This window comes from Anopheles marshallii, chromosome 3, assembly GCF_943734725.1.
Source record: "Anopheles marshallii chromosome 3, idAnoMarsDA_429_01, whole genome shotgun sequence".
NCBI lineage: Eukaryota > Metazoa > Arthropoda > Insecta > Diptera > Culicidae > Anopheles > Anopheles marshallii.
In genome coordinates, this window is record NC_071327.1 from 61,758,115 (window position 1) to 61,776,307 (window position 18,193).

Consider the following 18,193-nt stretch of genomic DNA (forward strand, 5'->3'; position numbering starts at 1 on the left):
TTTCAAGCAGCCTTTACGTGCAACTTTAACCTGAAGACTTGTACTCTGCCAATCGAGCATACCATTGATGTCCACCAGCGACGTTGGTAAAGTGCGATCACCTTCAAATCGGCGATCACCCACCTCATCGGGTCGGAAACCGGTTTGCACGGAGACTCCCAACGACTAAAGCGTGTTGCGTGTACATCACTCTCCCCCTGCCAGGGATTCAGGAAATGCTTCACGGTGCGAAGGGAGGAAACGTAAGCGTACGTACTAGCACACTCACGCAGGCGAGCGCGAGTGAGTCAGCCAGCCAGGTCGGCGCACTATTTGGGATTGCTGTCATCGTTCCCGGGTCCCGAGGAGAAACCACCAGTGAGTGCTTCGGAGTTGGTAGAGTCTGCTTTCGGTAGAGTCCGCTGTGACAGATCCATCATGTCCGCTGCAAGCCGCCGAACAGGATGATGAACGGTGAGATCATGCCGCATTGTTGTTTTGCATGGCCACCTCAACGACGGGTACGCGTTCAATCAACTAAAAAAGGGTGCACAAAAAACACAGTTCCTACACCCAATGGGTGGCGAATGCCTCTGTTTGTGTGTGGCTCGTAATGCGTGCACATTCAATACCCTTGCTGCGAATGCGTGTTTTGCTGGGGTTTAAAGTTAACCTAGGGCAAATACTACCACTCCCTTGTGGATTTGATGTCGATGGCGAGGGATTGGTGGGGTCTTCAACCCGATAGCTGGCTTAGCGTCAATGTGTAGATAGATAAACTCGGTACGCGATACCTATTATCAGTGCTGATAGCGGACCCATTTTCGTGGTACATTCCATCCTTTCCTGTGTCGGTTTACTCTTTCCTGAAGCACCCAAAAGGTTTTGGGAATTTGAAGACGTTTATTAAACTCGTGGTTCAGCAATCCCCATTATTCCCCAGCCGAATCATCTCGTCGTGCTTGTTCGGTGTTGGGAAATGATTTACCAAAACAAAAAAAATGGAACACAGTTCCCATACTTTCTTGCGCTGTGTGCGAGCTCCGGACGAAAAACTTTCGCTAAAAACACTTGACCGTATGGCGCGAACGTATTTCGACCATCTCGCGATCCGCTCGCGTGTGGCCACCGTACCCGTTTGGAGCGAAAGCGCGTTGCAGCGACAGACCGTTGGCCGACATTGGCAGCGGTGGCCCGGATTGTTGATACAGGTTAGTGTTGCTGTTGCTGCCACGATTCCTCTCCAGCTACGCGTCGCGATGAGCAAACAAAATATGTGCTGAATCCTGTGGCGTTTGGGGTTCGTTTCATCCAAACCACGGTAAATTTTTGGTGCATTAATGATTTTTTTATGGTTTGTTTTAAACCCGTTACGATCGCGTACACGTGGTATTTATCAATGCGCATCGAAAGACCCAACGATACACGACCCGAGATCGACCTGCTTTGCGCGCCGCTCAGTCCAGCTTGTTGTGGGAGCGAGTGGAGTGTGAATGCTTGTCCGAAATTTCCCTTCCCGCCTGAAGAATTCGGTACACGTACGCCCGGTGACTGGCGTGGGGGAGGGAGAGGGAGAGGGGGGGCGTTGAAGAGATGTAAAGCTACCCAACCAGTTCTGCGCGCGACGAGCGAAGAAAGCTAGTTCCGCGCCGGGGCCCCCAGTACAGTGCAGGTGTTCGTATCGAGTGGTCGCGTGTGAGTCCGTCCGTCCAAGTGCGCATGGAGTTTCCAGTTTAAAAACGGTGATCTTTACGGTAACACACAGAATTGCCCGTCCCTCATTGCTTCTGCACCGGAAAGACACCCGAGAGAGAGTGACGAAGCACGCGCAGCAAAAGAGCATTATGGCTGTGAGCAAAGCGGTGCGGCTCTGTGGCCATCTGAGGCAGTGGTCCAGTGTGCCGACGCGAATGGTTAAACCTCATCCCGCGGTGTCGGCAGCGTATCCGGATGTGCGTCGGTTTAACACCAGCGGGGGCCTGCAGGAAAAGTTGGCCACCAAGAGCGTCCAGAGGCACGACTGGAATCGGGCCGTCAGCGAGGCGGAAAAGATCGTTGGCTATCCGACGTCGTTCCTCAGCCTCCGGTGGTTGCTGAGCGACGAGATCGCGAACGTGGCGCTGCATCTACGCAAGCTGGTCGGCAGCAATCATCCGCTGCTGAAAACTGCCAAGTAAGCTATACTGTCTGCCATCGGAACTTCGGATTTGGTGTGTGTTTTTTTGTGATTGGTGTGAAATCTTACGCTGCCAAAACTATCTCGACCATAAAATATGGGATCGTGACCGTGATCGTGTGTATAATTTAGTGTCAACCAGCAGCAGAGCAGAAGTGTTTCCAAAAAGAAAAACACACAGTTCCAAAAACGAAATGTCTCCGCTGGTATTTGAGATCATCATTTTCGGAAAGATGGCGGCAAACGTTTTGAGAAACAATTGGACACAAAGGTTCAGCGTTACGACACAGAAAACAAAACGTGTTCCATTCGCTTCGTGTTGGTCGGGGTGCGTACGTAGCTGGTGTATGCTTATGCTTTTCAAAAAACAAAAAAAAAACCAAACCGGTTCCGTAGTCCAATCTCCCCCCAAAATGCCATTCGTTGTGATTTTCATTCACCCGATGTTGGGTGGGAGACCTTAGACCACCACACGGGTGAAAATGTTGCCATGATCGGGATGGTTTTCTCATCCCATACAAAAGTTGACCGCAATTTGCTCATCTAAAAGGTGGAAGATCATCAAAAAGACTGATTAATCGGTTATTAAAATCGTGCGAAACTTTGACAATCCTTGGGGAGTCGTAAACATGGACAAAATAGTCGAGTTACAAAAATGGAGTTACAAGCATTTGTGATAATTAGTTAAGTTGATCTCGTGTAGTGATGTGCACAATGGTCCAGATGAGTTAATTCAAATCTCCAAGAACAATTATTTATAATTCATCTGATATATAACTCATTCGCAGAGAATTAAATCATTCAAAACAATTAATATTTAACTCTTCACGGCGACTCACGAAATAAATCATGAGTTAACTATTACGTGAGTCAACTCGGGATTTAACTCCTCACGGCAACTTTTAACTCATGATTTCAAACGTGAGTTAACTCTTGTGAGTTTTTACTCCTCAAGGCGACCTGCAACTCACGATTTACATCATGAGTTAGTTCGGAATTTAACTCTTCACGGCGACCTGCAACTCACAATTTAAATCATGAGTAATTTCTTGCGAGATTAACACACAGTGACCTTCAACTTATGAAATAAATCAAGATTTTACTCGGGATTTAAGTCTTCACAGCGGCCCTCAACTCAGGAGTTAAATAATGACTTGAAGGTCGGAGCACTAACTACCCCCCCTCCCCCCCCCCCCCCCCCCCCTCTTCCCGCCCCTCGTTTACTCGCATGAAATTGTTGAAATCTTTATGAGTCAGTTAAAAAGTTTAGTCTTTGATTGAACTCTTTAACTCGGCTTTAAAACCTCGAAAGGAGTAAAATTTCCCATCGCTACTCTCGTGTGTTTCTGTACAACTAATGAAGTGCTAATGATCAGTTATATCTTTTTCTACGTCTTAAAAACATTTTAACATTAGCAGCTGTTTTTGCAATACATTCAGTGAAGGATAATATTAATTATCTCGTTTTTTTTCCTTTCATTACCTTAATCACCTTTATCTGCACATTGCTTCATTAGCGAGTACTCTCGTTATTGTATTTTCTTTTTTGTTTGTGATTGTAACCTATCCATCAGCGCAATCGCGCTTGGCAGCAATTAATCACCTCCCGATGGCTAACTTTACTGGCGTATTTTATGCTCCGTTCGTTGCGTTACAAAGTTTCACCGTCCGCTGACAGCCAGCGAGCGCAAAATTGAACGGTCGTGAAGAGCTTGCCGTGAAGAATATAAATTTCTTCGTTAAGCCGCACAAGGACGACCACTAGACGACACACGGTTGCAGCTCTGTAGAAAGCGTTTAAGCATACATAAGGGCGTTGGAATCTTACATGGTCATCAGCGGGCTATGATTGGTATGCCGTTGGGTCGATCCCCACTTCCTGATCTGCTCGATGAAGCAAGAGATAAAAACAAAGCGAACGACAACCATTTGCTGGATGTCTCAACAGAGCCATATGCGTAATGTAGTGTTTACTTACGTTCCTATCTACAATAAAATGCTTATTTGCTCAATGTTGTTGAAGGTCTGGGTTTCAAAGTTTAATTAATATCAACTTTAATTTCGTTCCAGAACGCTGATCTATAACGACAAAAACCAACAAGCGTGGGGACTGATTGTGCTGCTTGTGTCGAAAGCGGCCGGACATGTTGCCACCATTCCCGACATGGAGCAAGACAAGAGCGCCGGTGTACTCCATTCCCAGCGCGCCCTGGCCGAGGTCACCGAGATGATCCGCACCTCGCATCTCGTCCACCAGGGTATGCTTAACCTGCAGTCGTTCGATAATGCCGGCAATGATCTGAGCGGTGACAGTGACATGATCTTTGGCAACAAGATCGCACTGCTCGGTGGTGATTATCTGCTTGCGAACGCCTGTCAGCAAGTGGCAACGTTAAGGTAATTGGAAAGCGTGCCCCTGTTCTGACTGTCGGACTACAATTCATTACACGGTTTGTTCGTGCAGGAATCAAGATTTGAACATGCTCATTTCGTCCGCCTTCCGCGATCTGGCAGAGTCGAACTTTATCGGTGAACGGGACGAGCAGAACAATCCACTGCCCACGAAGCCGAGTGCACACGCGAAGGAACTCGCCGCCGACGTGAACAGCCTGGATGATTTGGGGTTCGGCGATCTGGAGGATAATACCGAACCGATGAAGATTGACGGCGTTGTTGGTAGTCCGGAAAAGGAATGGTCACTACGGCACGTGCTCGGCGGCGGTAGTCTGCTTGGGAAAAGTTGCCAGGGTGCGCTAATGCTTGGCGGTCATCCGGAATCGCTCCAGAAGCAGGGCTATCAGTTCGGGAAGCATCTTTCGTTGGCTTGGCAGGCGTGTATCGATATGCAGCCATTCCTGTTACCGAAGCTACCGATGGGTAAGGGAGAATAGAGCATACCGCCATGTAGTTATCGTTTTTCCAAATAACCGTTTCTCGTTTCCATTACACAGGTGCTCAGTTTAGTTTGGTGTCTGCTCCGGTACTATTCCAGCTGGAGCACGACAGCGCATTGTACGAGGAGATCGAGAAGGGTCGCAAATCTGTCGACAACATCGACTACACCAAAGTCCACGAGGCGGTCCTTGAAGGTCCCGGACTGGAGAAGACCAAGATTCTCCAACGCAAGCACAGCTTAGCGGCAATGAAGGTGCTGAACGAACTGCCGGCCACGGACGCCAGGAGAGCTTTGCAGAACATTATTCTAGCCATGCAAGAGCTGTAACGCGAGGCTGCAGATTGACATGGACGTGACGATGGAAAAGAATTTCAAATGTACAGTACACCGTAAGTCTACGATAAGAAGATTTAGTCCAAAGTTGATGTAGTGGACCAGTGCGATCATCCTTGCCACTTTTAAACTTCATCGTGGCTTCTTCTATTCATCAATTAACTAACGATAGGTAAGTGTACCATCCTTGCACCTGTAATTCGTTAGTCTGTTTAACAATTTCCTCACAGTCACGTTTTCGATATCTTCATTATTTCAAAAATATGTCATCGTGGCTTTATCATGGACTAAAACCAATGTTTGTATCGCTTCTTTCACAGCACGCTAGATGGCGCTACCGCTTTACTGCAGTATTTTCATCGGGCCCTCCAAAACGCTTGGCCTACCATTGACAGCTGTCAGGCGAGTGCAAAACAAAAACAACAGTGCGTAAATAATCGCTCACATGCCGTGCGGACTTTTTCAAACAGAATAATCATCGATACCGATTGTTACCTTAAAACATATGTGCAAAATCGATATTATGGCGCTGTGCGAACGTGCAACACGTGGTGGGTGAAAGCTGTGCAACTGCTGCTGGTAAAATAATTTCCCGGTCGCGTGCATTTTGTGCAATTTAATTCCAATCAAATCGTTCACCAGAACGAACGTGTTTTTGTGGAAAAAGGTTCGATAATTCTGTGGACGAATGAAGTGAAATGTGAAACGATGTGCCTCACAAATGTTTACACTCTGCCGACGAAGCGGCCAAAGTGCTACGGGGTGAAATCGTAAGCAAAAAGGACATTTTATTCGTGGGGGAAAATGTCGTTCCTCGTACCGAGTGCGGAATAGAAATGGTTACATCATCAAACGTTTGTTTTGCATCGTATATTGCACGGAAATAGCAGCGTAATACTGAACCGCTGTTGGAAGCGAACTCCCGTGAAAAACCTGTTTTTTGTCCAGACGAATCGAGCAATTCCAGACCGCTGCTTAGGATAAAAGTCGGTGTCGCTGTTTGCTATTTCGCCAGTCACATCTTCGTTTCGGTCTATGCAAAGCGCCGTATATTGTCTCGACTAAATTGCGCAAATATTCCCCACGTTTGGGATCATCTATGGGAGGCTTTATTTAACAGTGGACTATCCCACTGCAGCAAGTGCATGCTACGCAAATCGTGTCCATCCGTGTCCAACGCTAGCAGTGAGGCCAAGCCCCAGCGTGTGTGCTAATAACGATCAGTTTGAGCAAAGTGAAGTGGAATTGATTTGAAAAAGTTTCACTTTTTCTATTTAACCAATTGATACAACAAGCGGGAAGGTGGTGGCCGTGAGAGATGCGTCCAATTGTCCGCGCCTGGATGAGCAGAGAGCCAGTGAAAGCCGAACTGCTGCAGTGTAGTGTTGCGGCCGTACGTCGTGAAGCATAAACACAACGCGCGTGAGCGTAAGCGCAAAAGGTGTACGATCGCTCCTGATCCAAGATGAGCGCGGAGAGTACCCTTTAGTGCTGCCAAGTATCGCATTCGCATTGTTCCGATTGCAAGAAGAAAAGTTGTGCCACTTTCACGTGTGTCACCCAGCCGATCAGTGCGGTGTTTTGTGGTGTCAAGTTTTGTCAAGACGGTTTTTACCTGTTGCGTTGGGAAATATTCGCGATCGTCGTTGAAAACCTCCGCATACACGCCCTACTCCATCGACGAAAAAAATGTCGCTCGCTAGAATCTACGGATTGCAGGCACGGCTGAGGACACATTTGCAGAAGAGTGTTGTGACGCGATCAATCCCAGTCCAGATGCTAGAAACTGTTCCCCGACGGTGGATCGCTTCCGGTTTGGTAAGCCACGATAAACTGGCACCGAAACCTGTGCCCAAGCACGACTGGAATCGGGCCGTCAGTGAGGCGGAAAAGATCGTTGGCTATCCGACGTCGTTCCTCAGCCTCCGGTGGCTGTTGAGCGATGAAATTGCCAACGTAGCGCTGCACCTGCGGAAGCTGGTCGGCAGCAACCATCCACTGCTTCGAACCGCCAAGTAAGTAATGCGTAAATTATGATTTTCGTTTAATTTGTAACATTTTCCAGCGAACACACGGTGGAATGTGAGGTGATCGATGTAGTGTGATCGATACAGGGTTTCCCGGAATGTACGATCTGCCGCACAGCACTGACGGTATTAAACCGGTTTTTTGGAATTGAAAGTTTGGCGTATTCTGGCAACACGTTAAAACCGTAAGCGATTTTGACGCCGATCGTATTTTGACGTCAAAAGTAACTGATGATCGGTTCTTAGTTTGGTTGGTTTGTGGAATGACGCAAATATATTCTATCTGTCTTATGATGTGCGTTCTTATACCAGCAACAAAGAATGCTCTAATGTTGTGTCTAATGAATCGTTTGAGAAGAATCATTAATGTTAATATTCAATGAAGAATCATTCTGCTTGTGAATCGACTCTCAAAATATTGATGAATCCTCAAAGATTGACTAACCCTCTAAAATTCCTGAAGCCTCTTGAATTCATCACCTATTTAATTTAGCACCGTCGAAAAGTTTCTTGGGAGATTCATGAATCTTTAAGGATTCGTCAGATTTAGGAACAGATTTATCCATTTAGAAACTAACGCTGTTAACACCAACAATGCGAATATTGGGCAAATATATTCAGATTAATACACTTCTTGCACCACTTCATTAGCTCCTCAGTAAAGAAACTAATCTTTCTCTTTCTTTCAGAATACTGATCTACAACGGCAAAAACAACATGCAAGCCTGGGGATTAATTGTTTTGCTCATCTCCAAAGCGGTCGGACATGCACCGACCGTACCGGATCTGGAACAGGATAAAAGTGCCGGCGTCCTTCAGTCGCAGCGTGGATTGGCGGAAATTACGGAAATGATTCGTACCGCCCATCTCGTCCACCAGGGACTGGTCAATCTGCAACCGTTGGACGATGCCGGTAACGAGCTGGGCAGCGACAGCGATACCATCTTTGGCAACAAGATCGCCCTGCTGAGCGGGGACTATCTGCTCGGGAACGCCTGTCTGCAGTTGGCCGGTCTCCGGAATCAACCGCTCATCGAGCTTATCTCGTCGGCCGTACGTGATTTGGCCGAATCAAACTTCTTCGGCGAGCGGGATCAGCAGAACAATCCGCTTCCGTCGCGTCCACTAGAATCGTCGGCAGCTGGCAGCAATGGCAGCAGCAGCGGATCGAATGTGGATCTTAGCTTCGGTGATGCGATCGACAACACGCAACCGCTCAGCTTGGCCGGTGTGATGGGCAATCCGGAGAAGGAGTGGGCCCTGCGGCACATACTCGGGGCGGGAAGTTTGCTGGGGAAAAGCTGCCAAGGTGCGATGATGCTCGCAGGACAGCCGGAAGCCTTGCAACGGCGCGGTTACATGTTTGGGAAACATCTCTCCCTAGCATGGCAGGCCTGTATCGATCTGGAACCGTTCAACAGTGATCAGCTTCCTTCGGGTAAGAACATTTGAAAGACGACAACAAAATGGGAATGATTATTAATAGTGTTTTGTGTGTCTTTTAGGTGGACAGTTTAGTTTAGTGTCCGCACCGGTTCTATTCCATCTCGATCACGTTCCCGCACTGTATGATGAAATTCAGCAGGGACTAGTGTCGGTAGATAAAGTAGATTTTAGCAAGGTTCATGCAGCAGTTTTGAAAGGACCGGGCTTGGAACGGACACGCGCACTGCAGAAAAAGCACAGCCTTGCCGCGATGGATGTATTGAACGAGCTGCCACCGTCCGACGCACGAACCGCGCTGCAAAACATTATCCTTGCCATGCAGGACATCTAGCGAACGTCGTGTTACCACCAAGCACTAAACGACGCATCGCAACTCGCGCCTTTTCAGAGCTCTTTTCGTCCGACGCACATCTATACCTTCAATCGGGGAACCAATGTCAAGGAAAAGAGTTAGCTGATGAGAGCGAGAGACGATAATCGATCAACGATGACTGTTTTAGTAAGCAGCTGAAACGCTACACAGCAAAACGTACCATTCCGTCCAGAGTGTGAATTTTTATGAATATGGTAGATAGAATAGAGAGCAGCGTTTTCCAAGCGGGAATTTCGTCTGTTAGGACAATTCTATTAGCAATTCTTCTAAACAAGTCTATTAGCAATGAAATAGGAAAACTACTTTACAAGAAAAAATAGTTTCATTACATTATCTTTCTAATTAGAGCACGATTAGACCGCTATGTCGTTCTGAGATATATGTTGTCAACATGATGGCAACTACCTGTGGCGCAATATGTTTGTAGAAACGGTTAGAAGATATTAGAAATACGAATGTTAACGAAAGCATCCGTGAGAAAAAAAAAAGACAAAGCCGCACAATCCATGTAAAGAGTTGTAAATTTGTAAAACAATCAGACCAAGCTTTTGGCGCAACACTCCCCGTAATTCGAGGACAAGCAGATGGTTGGGTGTGTAGTCGGATGAAGTTTAACCGCACTAGTTAAATGGTGGTTCACAAGGGATCGCTGCAGTGTTTGTTTTTAAGCTGTTTAGGACAAATCGTACTCGGTCCAGCGGACCTTAATAATGCTAAGTGGGCTATTGGTTGTGTTTTGTTATGGTTATATTTCTGTTTCGTTTTCCTTTCCTATGGTTTATCTTCGCGCGGTACCACTTACTTCGCCAAACGGTTTCACCACTGTATGTATTTACAATCTTTGTTATAATGTAGTTAACTATTTAAAAACACTGTTGTTGGAAAAAAGATATAAACTTAACAAAACCCAACCGACGATCGCTACAGGTCGGGTGTTAGTTGTGCTTCCCTTTAGGATGACATTGTTTTGTTGTTGTTGCGGTGGTACGACTAAATCGGCATGGTCTCAACTATCAGCTTCTCGGCGTCCGCTGCTAGTACTCCTGCGTTGTCCCGCTTCCCCATCGTCTTCCCCCTCATCATCATCGTCATCCTCCGACGTGGTCGACTGGTCAATGATCTGCGTGCTGTTATGCCGCGCCTGTAGATGTCGCTGTAAATCCCTTCGACGGGCCAGCTTTTTGCCGCACAAATTACACTCATACAGCGAACCATCGTGCTGCCGATGCAGCCGAATGTGTTTGTTCAGATTGCTCGGATCGCCGAACGGTCGCAGACAGTACTGACACTTGAGCGGCTTAAATCCGGTATGCGTTCGTATGTGAATCTTCAACCCGTACTTGCGCGAGTACAACTTGCCACAGTAGATGCACACGTGCCCTTGCTTCGAGGATCCCATATTGCTGACGATCGTTTCCAGGTGGGCGGCAGTGACCAGATGCGCACCGGTCGGTTCATCCGCCGGCACCGGTTCGGCCGACGGTGGATGATGAAGCCGGTGGCGGTGTGGCGAGGGAGGGGAAATGTGATCCATCTTGACGACGTGTGCATTAAGTACGGGGCGAAAAGCGGAATTTCGCCACGGCTGGAAGTCGTACAACGGACTGAAAGGACCACCGTAACGGGTCGCAAGCGCCTGATGTAAACGGTGCCAAAGGATCGAAATCGGTTCGCGATTACAGCTGGTGGCCAGATGGATTTTAAGCGGGTTGGGGTATTCGTACGACTTCTGGCACAGGTGGCAAACGTAACAATTTTGTCCTAGTGAGGGAAAAACGACAAAGCAAAGGCAATGTTTGGAGAGTTAGTTTTATCGTACAGTGTGTGTATATACTATTTTCCGTTCAGTTCACATACTTTGAATGTTAATCGGCGTAAGGAAAGGTATTTGCATGTGTGCTATCACGTCCTCGGAGAACCAAAGCTTCAACTCCTCACCATTGTTGACATCCCCGGTGAGTCTTACGCGCAGCAGGTGGGTCGCGGTGAGCTCTAGCAGTGCGTTGAAGCTTCGCACATCACTCGCCAACCGGATCGAGCGGATCCAGTTGGAGCTTTTCAATGCCGTGGCCGATTCGTTCGTCGTTAGCAGTCCCGTGGAAGACGATTTTCGTATCATTGTCGTGCGCGGGTTCGCCGATGCACCGAGCGTGGAATGGTGGGCCACCTTCAGACACACCTCCTCCGCCACATAACCCTTCGACACGGAATCGATCGGTAGAAAACCGAGCGCACAAACGGATGTCGAGGGTGATCCAGCGCGCCTTGGGATCGTTGCGGATGTGGACGATTGTGACGATAGTTCCGCGTAACCCTCGTACCCATCGGACATCGGTTCGGGACTAACGTTCAGGTGCAGATCAATCTCCGGGCGAAACTTACGCACGAATGGTGGCGAACCTTCGGCACCCGGTGTCGTCGCAAAGGTGGCCGACGGAAACATGTTGGCACCACCGTTTGGGAGAGGCACGAGCGTTACACGGAAAATAACCCAAATGCACGACTTGAAGGTAACTCCAACAGCTCACAAGCAACAACACTAAAGTATGCTGGATGCATGCAGCATCCTTTACAGATATTCACACGCAAGTGGAATTCCAAACAACACAATCACTAACAAATCCTTTTCAATCTTCGCCAGGATGCGACAACCTCGCGTGGTCACGTGCCAACTCGTTCTGCAGCTCAACACCTCCTGTGCGCCATGTTTTATACGGATTCGCACAAACACACAAGGACTCATGCCGCCCCTGACAGGTCCGACCGGGAACCGGGATCAGGTGGTACGCTCGCACGGCCGGTTTGCTGTCGGGTGTTTGCGGCCGGTATAGCTTTTTGCCAAACGCATTAGCAAGTGTGGAAAAGTACACCCGCCAGCAGGGGGAGAGATGTCCTGAATCGCTGAACCGTACGGAGACCAATCTTCCCCCTTCCCCCCCCCCCCCCCCCCCCCCCCCCCCGTCGAAAGCAAACCGGAACGAACCCGATCAAACACGGCGACCCTCCCGTCGCTGCGTGACTCCCGGACGGTTTGCCAAAAATGAGTCGAAATGCGATGGGAGGGAAAGCAATGCGAAGTCACTCTAGCTGCAGCCGAAGCCGGGGACGAAAACGAGGACGAAACAAACAACAAGCATCCGTACGGAGCAGGAGCGGACGGTGCGGCGACAACAAGTGCTAAAAATCTCACGACATTCCGAAGGGTCACGTCCACGGCACGGCCCTACAACACACCGCATAATAGTTTTTAAATGAATTGATAAAGATCAGCTACTTCTGCTTGTTGGGCAATTCGCTCTCCTCGCCCTCCTCATGGACCATTCATCGGTCAGTTTCGTTGCAATAAAGCCCTAGCGCAGGGAGATGCGGATAAGCCCTCACGCGCACCCTCCTTTCCGGACATCGCCCAAGGACCCTTTGCCGCTTCCTGCTGCGGTTAATCGATGGCATGCGCCAGGACACACTTATGCTCTTTAAATGACTGCAATCCGGTATCCGACCCCGCGCGGTTTGACCCTCTCGTCACCCTGGCAGAAGCATGTCAGTATCATATGTTTTTTTTGGCGTTTCGCAAGAAGAACCTGTGGTACAACCTGTGGCCTAGTACCGCCCTTGCCTTCCTCTTCATCGCACCCTCAACCGGGCATTATGAGCGGAAAAAGCCATTCAGTCAGTTTAGTGTCCCGGCGGGCACGGAAACAAGTGGGCTGCAGGGGTTGTTGAATTGTTTTTCTTTCGAATGGTAGCTCCGAATGGTGCTGCACTGGTAGGCGCAGCGGCAGCAAACGATCCCGACAGCAAAAAAAAAGGGGTTCGTGGAAATTGTGCGGGTTGACGGCGGCACCCCTTTCAACCGGCGCATCGTTCAATCATCCCGGCAAAAGGGGTTCATTTCAGTTCATTCTGTTTACATTGCATTACGATTCAATTAGGATGCGATTCGGGCAGCGCAGGGGGTTGTTGGTTATGGCGCGCTTTATGAGCGGGTTTTGGTGGGTTTTTCTTTACGTTCCCGGCGACTGGCTGTGGATGGGTTAGGTGTTCATGATTTTTACATGAGGAAGATCGTCCCCCGGAGGAATTGCACTTTTTTGTATATGAAAGAGAAAAAAACCAACACACAACAATATGATGCCACAATAGAACAATTAGGGTTGATAACAGTCCAATCGAAGACGGACGATCATTAATTATGGTATGTTTGTTCGGTGCGTTGATGATCTTGTGTTGCTCACTCGCTTTTGGTGCTATAAAAAATTTTATCTTCTTTTCACGAGGTATGAACTGAAGATTTTCTGGTTCTTGGATTACCATTTTTTATTTTTCAGAACTTTACTAGCTTTCTAGCTCCTACTTACTCCTTCCGCCCATTGATACTATTAGGGAACATCCATTTATTACGTAACGCTGATAAGGGATGAGGGGGAGGGGTTATTATCAGTGTTACGATTTGTTAAATAGGGAGAGAGGGAGGAGGTTATTGCTCTAGAAACCTTATGTTGTCCACTCAGATGTATTACGCTTAAAAAAGAAAAAGAATAAAAGAAGTATTACGCTTGCAGAGCGCTAAAAAGTCTTGGAATCCTTGTGCGTTTGAGCAAATGCGGCATGCATTTTAAAATCTACTGGCATTGTTTTACACAACTACACAAAATTGTAAAAAAAAAAAACATTGTATTTTGTTATATCGAAAGTATTAGCTATATCTTAGAACTTAACTTTCCATCATTCATCAGTGCATTATTCAATATCATTTAGTGTTCGGACGCTCGGAACTTATAACTAATAATAGGTTTTGGTGTCGAGTTCCACAATGCTTATCAAGCCACTTGAACCATATTTTGTCCCACCAAACAACGTTGTTTTTATGAACACACGAAATTCCAGTTTTCCACAGCGAGATAATTGACAGAATTGGAGTCACTAAAGTTATATTCACAAAACAAATGTTATTAAAGAATCTTAGTTTTTAGAAAGTTTTAATTCTGTGTTTTCCGAAAAATGGTTAGTCAAAAATGTGACGGATAATGTGTACAGATACAATACCAAGGGCAAAGTGATTTCATCGTTTCATCGGTAGATCGGCGTAACCGACGAAATTGTGTAGAGCTACTTGTACAAGGTGAACATTGTTATGAACCAAAACTTAACAGGAAAAAATCACCTAAAGAATGGTTGATAGTGTTGATAAATAAATTTGTTGAAACACGATATCTTGTATGGATGACACCGATTTGCGTTGGTACTATGTAGTGTGAGTTTCCAAACGATCTACTATTGTGGATCAACGAATGGGAAATGTTTCTACGTTTACGATATGTAGTGATTGGGAACTGTATTCCGGAAAAAATTTCCTCATCAAGATGCCAACATCATTATTATCTGCCAATTATCTTGATGAACTATACAGACTGGCTGAAAACAAAAATTTTGCTTAAGAAGATCAGTATCGTCGTTATATAGATTGCAGAAGGTTCAAACGCGAAATGTTACGTAATGCATGGGTTGCTTCCTGTGTTACATTTTTCGTTAAATAAGTGATGAGGGGGTCAAAAATTGTCCATTGTTGCGTTACGTAATAAATGAATGAGCCCTCAAATGCAATGTTCCATTACAAAAATTCATTAAAATATTTATATTTTAAATTCGGCCCGGTGGTACATTTGGTAGCGGCGCCGACTGACTATCCGGCTACGTGGTAGAATAGCCAGAGGCTCATGACCTACTAAGTTGTTACACCAAGCGGAAGAGGAAAAAAAACCTTTAAGATTTATTTTCTATTGTTAGAATTAGTTTGAATGGCAGCTGGTCCAGTGTGGTATATTAGGTACCGGCACTAGTCTTCACACGACAGGACCGGTCCAAAACCCCATCTGGACCAATCTCCCATACGCAGGACGAACTATCCAACTACGGGTAAATAAAGTCATAGAAAACCAGTAATGGCAGACCATAGCCGCCTTGAGGTTGCTGTGTGGATAAAGAAGCAGAAATTAGTTTGAAACACCTTACCTTCAATTTATAAATTGATTACTATCACTGTCATAAAAACGTGTGTCGCATTTTAATATTAACTCCCATCATATCACTTTCTCCTGAACAACAGATAATTCTCCACTTGATCATACATCCCTGCTGCTTATGGTGCTACCTTGCACAATAATGGTTTCCCTGCTGCACCTTATCCTGTGGCATTAATCTACGGTGCCCGAGCTCACGTCACGGCTGTGTCAAAGCAAAGTTAGATATGAAGCGATAAAAAAGCGACTACTCCCCATATCATGCCACAATGATTCATCTTCTTCATTATGCACCGCAAACCCACCAAGGAAGGGATGGTGCGAGCGAAACCCCCGAGAGACGGACGATTACAGTCGAAACCACATTTTTGTGCGTTTTCATAGCGATCATAATTGTTTCGTCACATTCGGTTCCCTTGCGCAAATTGATGCATTGGCTTAATAATAGCAAATCAACTGACCCTAATGAAAGAATACACACACGCGCGCGCCAGTGCAGAATGGCAAGTGAAGAGGAAAAAAATAACCTCCCCACGAAATAAGAACACACAAAACCGAGAGGGAAAAGCGTGAAAAGCACGAAAATATTATCACTACATTTGCGTTGGGTGGAATTGGTTTTTCATTTTCTACTCTCTCTCTCTCTTTCTCTCTCTCTCTCTCTCTGTTATCGGTTGTTTGGTTTAATGTTTTCACTTTCGATTGGCAGCCTTTTTTTTCTGCAACATCTCGGTACAATCTTAACAAGCAAAACCGAGGGGGGTACCGTGTGGTGCAGCACTGCATGAAGCTGCAAATGCAAGTCAAACATCGGGGTGTGATGACGTAAGGGTGGCCCGGGTGGTAACTCCCGGGATCACCCGAACGAGTCGTTAGCCGTGTAACGCAGCAGGATGATGCCTTTTTCTTGTTCGACCTCGATTTTTTGTTTCCTGAAGCAGCCAGAACTCTAGCGCAAGGGTCGGGAGACGTACGTGGCGTACCATTGTCGACCAGATATATAATCGCGTTGCAGCTACCGAACAATGCAGGCACTGCTGATCCCGCTGCGATACCGACCCGGTGGCTAATGCAGCGAGAGAACTAATGAAAGGGGATGCGTGTGTGTAGGGCAATGAATGAAATAGACGGGTTCTGAACGGGAGTGACTTCAATGCTTAGTAAAGAGAGGAGCATATTCAAGTGGATGCGAAATTGTGATTAATTAAGCGAAAGCGAGTTAAAATAATAGTAAAATTTTCATTTTCAATTCGATAGTATAGTATTCAATTCGATAATTTCAATTCCAAGTATAGAAAATATTAAACAAATAAAAGTTTTTGTTTAAATAAAAGAAGTACTTTAAAAATGAAGTTTTTAATTTGTTTAAATAACAGAAGTACTTTAAAAATGAAGTTTTTTTTTTAATTTAATAATAATAATTTAAAAATATTATTAAATTAACCAAAATACCACCGTAACAAACGAATTATGCTGCAAATTCCCTTCACACTTTGCTCCACAAAAAAATAATAATCCAAAATCATAACTTCACCTCGTCTCACTTACACAACAGAGTGAGTTCCGAAGAAAAAAACATTAATTCGCAGGAGGGGAACAGAAAAGGGAACGCGAAAAACCACCAAAGAATGACAAGGGATACGCTGGAGGATGGATTTAATGTTTGATGTTCCTCTATTAGAACGAGATTAGTGATGGATAAGCGTTGGGACAAGCGAACCGAAGGGTGTCCGGATGCGTGGCGAAAGATAATTTGTCATGCCCGTTGGCCAGTGTGCCGCGCGGATGTACACCCGTGTGCGAAAAGGGAGTGTGCGCACGTGCACATGACACGTCGCAACACCGATCCAGTCGACAACCTGCTGCACCACCTAAAACACCATGCGGTTTGTTTGGTGGAGTTGTGCACATGATGGCACCAAGTGGAAAGGGGAAGTGTGTCCTGTGTCCGGGGTGTGTAAGTTACGAGAAGTCTGCAAAATGGTGCACGGTGAGAAAAGGAACACTCATTCGACCATCGCCTTTAGACAGTTTAAAATGGGTTTTTTGTTTTATTATTCAATTTAGGTACTCTAGACGCGTCTCGATGCCCACAACAGCTCCTGCAGCACCATGCAGAGAACGCACCGTAATGGATCACAATATGTTCATAGCCTCGGGGGATCGCCCTTTCACCTCCCCCACCCCCCAACGAACCTCACATCCTGCCAGGATGCGATCACTTAGTAGTGCTTGTACGTCGGCTGTGGTGCGTAGTGAGGCTGCGGCTCCTCGTAATGGGGCTGGCTGGCGGCCTTGGCGTAAGCATCGACCAGCTCCTTCGGGACCGGCGGTGGCGTCGGGATGTGCGAACCCTTCGCCTGGAAACCGTGCTCATCGGCGACATAGCTCAGCGACACCGGGTGACCGTGCGGGTCGGTGTACGAGAACGAACCGTGGGCGACCTGCACCTCGTGGTCCTTGCTGCCACCGTTCTTGACGAATCCTTGCTCCTGGGCCGCGATACCGTTGGCCGACTCGTAGCCGAACTTGTAGCTACCGTCATGTCCGTGGTACGATTCGCTGTGCACGATCTTGATCGGTGCACCCTTCGGTTCGTGGTGATGATAGTCACCGATGGCGCTGGCCACGGCAAACACTGCGAACAGGGCTACAAACTACGGAAGCGGGACGGAAAAGGCACGGAATGTCACACACCGTTTGCTACCACACACGCCAATCTGTCACACAATCTTCGGGAAACGGTGCACTTGCAGGTACTTCCGACCACCCGATACCCGATACCCGACTTACCATTTTCATCTTGGTGCTGTATTGCGTCGGGAGCTGCTGGTGAGCTGCTAGCGTTGAGCTGGTTTGGCGTTGGATGCTAACTGTGCACTGAGGTACCGTCGAAACGGTTCGATAGTTATTTATACGGTGGCTTTTACGGTGGCCATCCGT

At 47.0% G+C, this 18,193-nt stretch overlaps 4 protein-coding genes across 4 annotated transcripts; 2 read left to right on the forward strand and 2 right to left on the reverse strand.

Annotated features, from left to right (window-relative positions):
• The first annotated feature begins 1,823 nt into the window (after nt 1–1,823).
• LOC128716389 (all trans-polyprenyl-diphosphate synthase PDSS2-like) lies at nt 1,824–5,378 on the forward strand. The gene is made up of 4 exons (XM_053811309.1): nt 1,824–2,152; nt 4,226–4,552; nt 4,620–5,032; nt 5,107–5,378. Exons 1-4 carry the CDS (start codon nt 1,824–1,826, stop codon nt 5,376–5,378), a joined length of 1,341 nt encoding a protein of 446 aa, XP_053667284.1.
• A 1,695-nt stretch (nt 5,379–7,073) lies between these two features.
• Nucleotides 7,074–9,188, forward strand: LOC128710980 (all trans-polyprenyl-diphosphate synthase PDSS2-like). The gene is made up of 3 exons (XM_053805847.1): nt 7,074–7,399; nt 8,101–8,849; nt 8,917–9,188. The coding sequence occupies exons 1-3, from the start codon at nt 7,074–7,076 to the stop codon at nt 9,186–9,188; spliced, it is 1,347 nt and encodes a 448-aa protein (XP_053661822.1).
• Nucleotides 9,189–10,236: 1,048 nt separating this feature from the next.
• Nucleotides 10,237–11,673, reverse strand: LOC128712956 (sal-like protein 1). Its single transcript, XM_053807822.1, has 2 exons — nt 11,088–11,673; nt 10,237–10,991 (listed from the first exon to the last, which is right to left on the reverse strand). The coding sequence occupies exons 1-2, from the start codon at nt 11,671–11,673 to the stop codon at nt 10,237–10,239; spliced, it is 1,341 nt and encodes a 446-aa protein (XP_053663797.1).
• Nucleotides 11,674–17,472: 5,799 nt separating this feature from the next.
• On the reverse strand, nt 17,473–18,052 carry LOC128712241 (endocuticle structural glycoprotein SgAbd-2-like). The gene is made up of 2 exons (XM_053807136.1): nt 18,044–18,052; nt 17,473–17,907 (listed from the first exon to the last, which is right to left on the reverse strand). Exons 1-2 carry the CDS (start codon nt 18,050–18,052, stop codon nt 17,473–17,475), a joined length of 444 nt encoding a protein of 147 aa, XP_053663111.1.
• Nucleotides 18,053–18,193: the final 141 nt, after the last annotated feature.

Bases quoted from the DNA above. Each gene is read 5' to 3' on its own strand.
- LOC128716389 (XM_053811309.1), top strand. From the start codon at position 1,824: ATGGCTGTGAGCAAAGCGGTGCGGCTCTGTGGCCATCTGAGGCAGTGG. The intron at 2,153-4,225 runs GTAAGCTATACT...ATTTCGTTCCAG, and splicing joins CCGCTGCTGAAAACTGCCAA to AACGCTGATCTATAACGACA. The intron at 4,553-4,619 runs GTAATTGGAAAG...TTGTTCGTGCAG, and splicing joins CAGCAAGTGGCAACGTTAAG to GAATCAAGATTTGAACATGC.
- LOC128710980 (XM_053805847.1), top strand. From the start codon at position 7,074: ATGTCGCTCGCTAGAATCTACGGATTGCAGGCACGGCTGAGGACACAT. The intron at 7,400-8,100 runs GTAAGTAATGCG...TCTTTCTTTCAG, and splicing joins CCACTGCTTCGAACCGCCAA to AATACTGATCTACAACGGCA. The intron at 8,850-8,916 runs GTAAGAACATTT...TGTGTCTTTTAG, and splicing joins CAGTGATCAGCTTCCTTCGG to GTGGACAGTTTAGTTTAGTG.
- LOC128712956 (XM_053807822.1), bottom strand. From the start codon at position 11,673: ATGTTTCCGTCGGCCACCTTTGCGACGACACCGGGTGCCGAAGGTTCG. The intron at 10,992-11,087 runs GTATGTGAACTG...TTCCCTCACTAG, and splicing joins TACGCCGATTAACATTCAAA to GACAAAATTGTTACGTTTGC.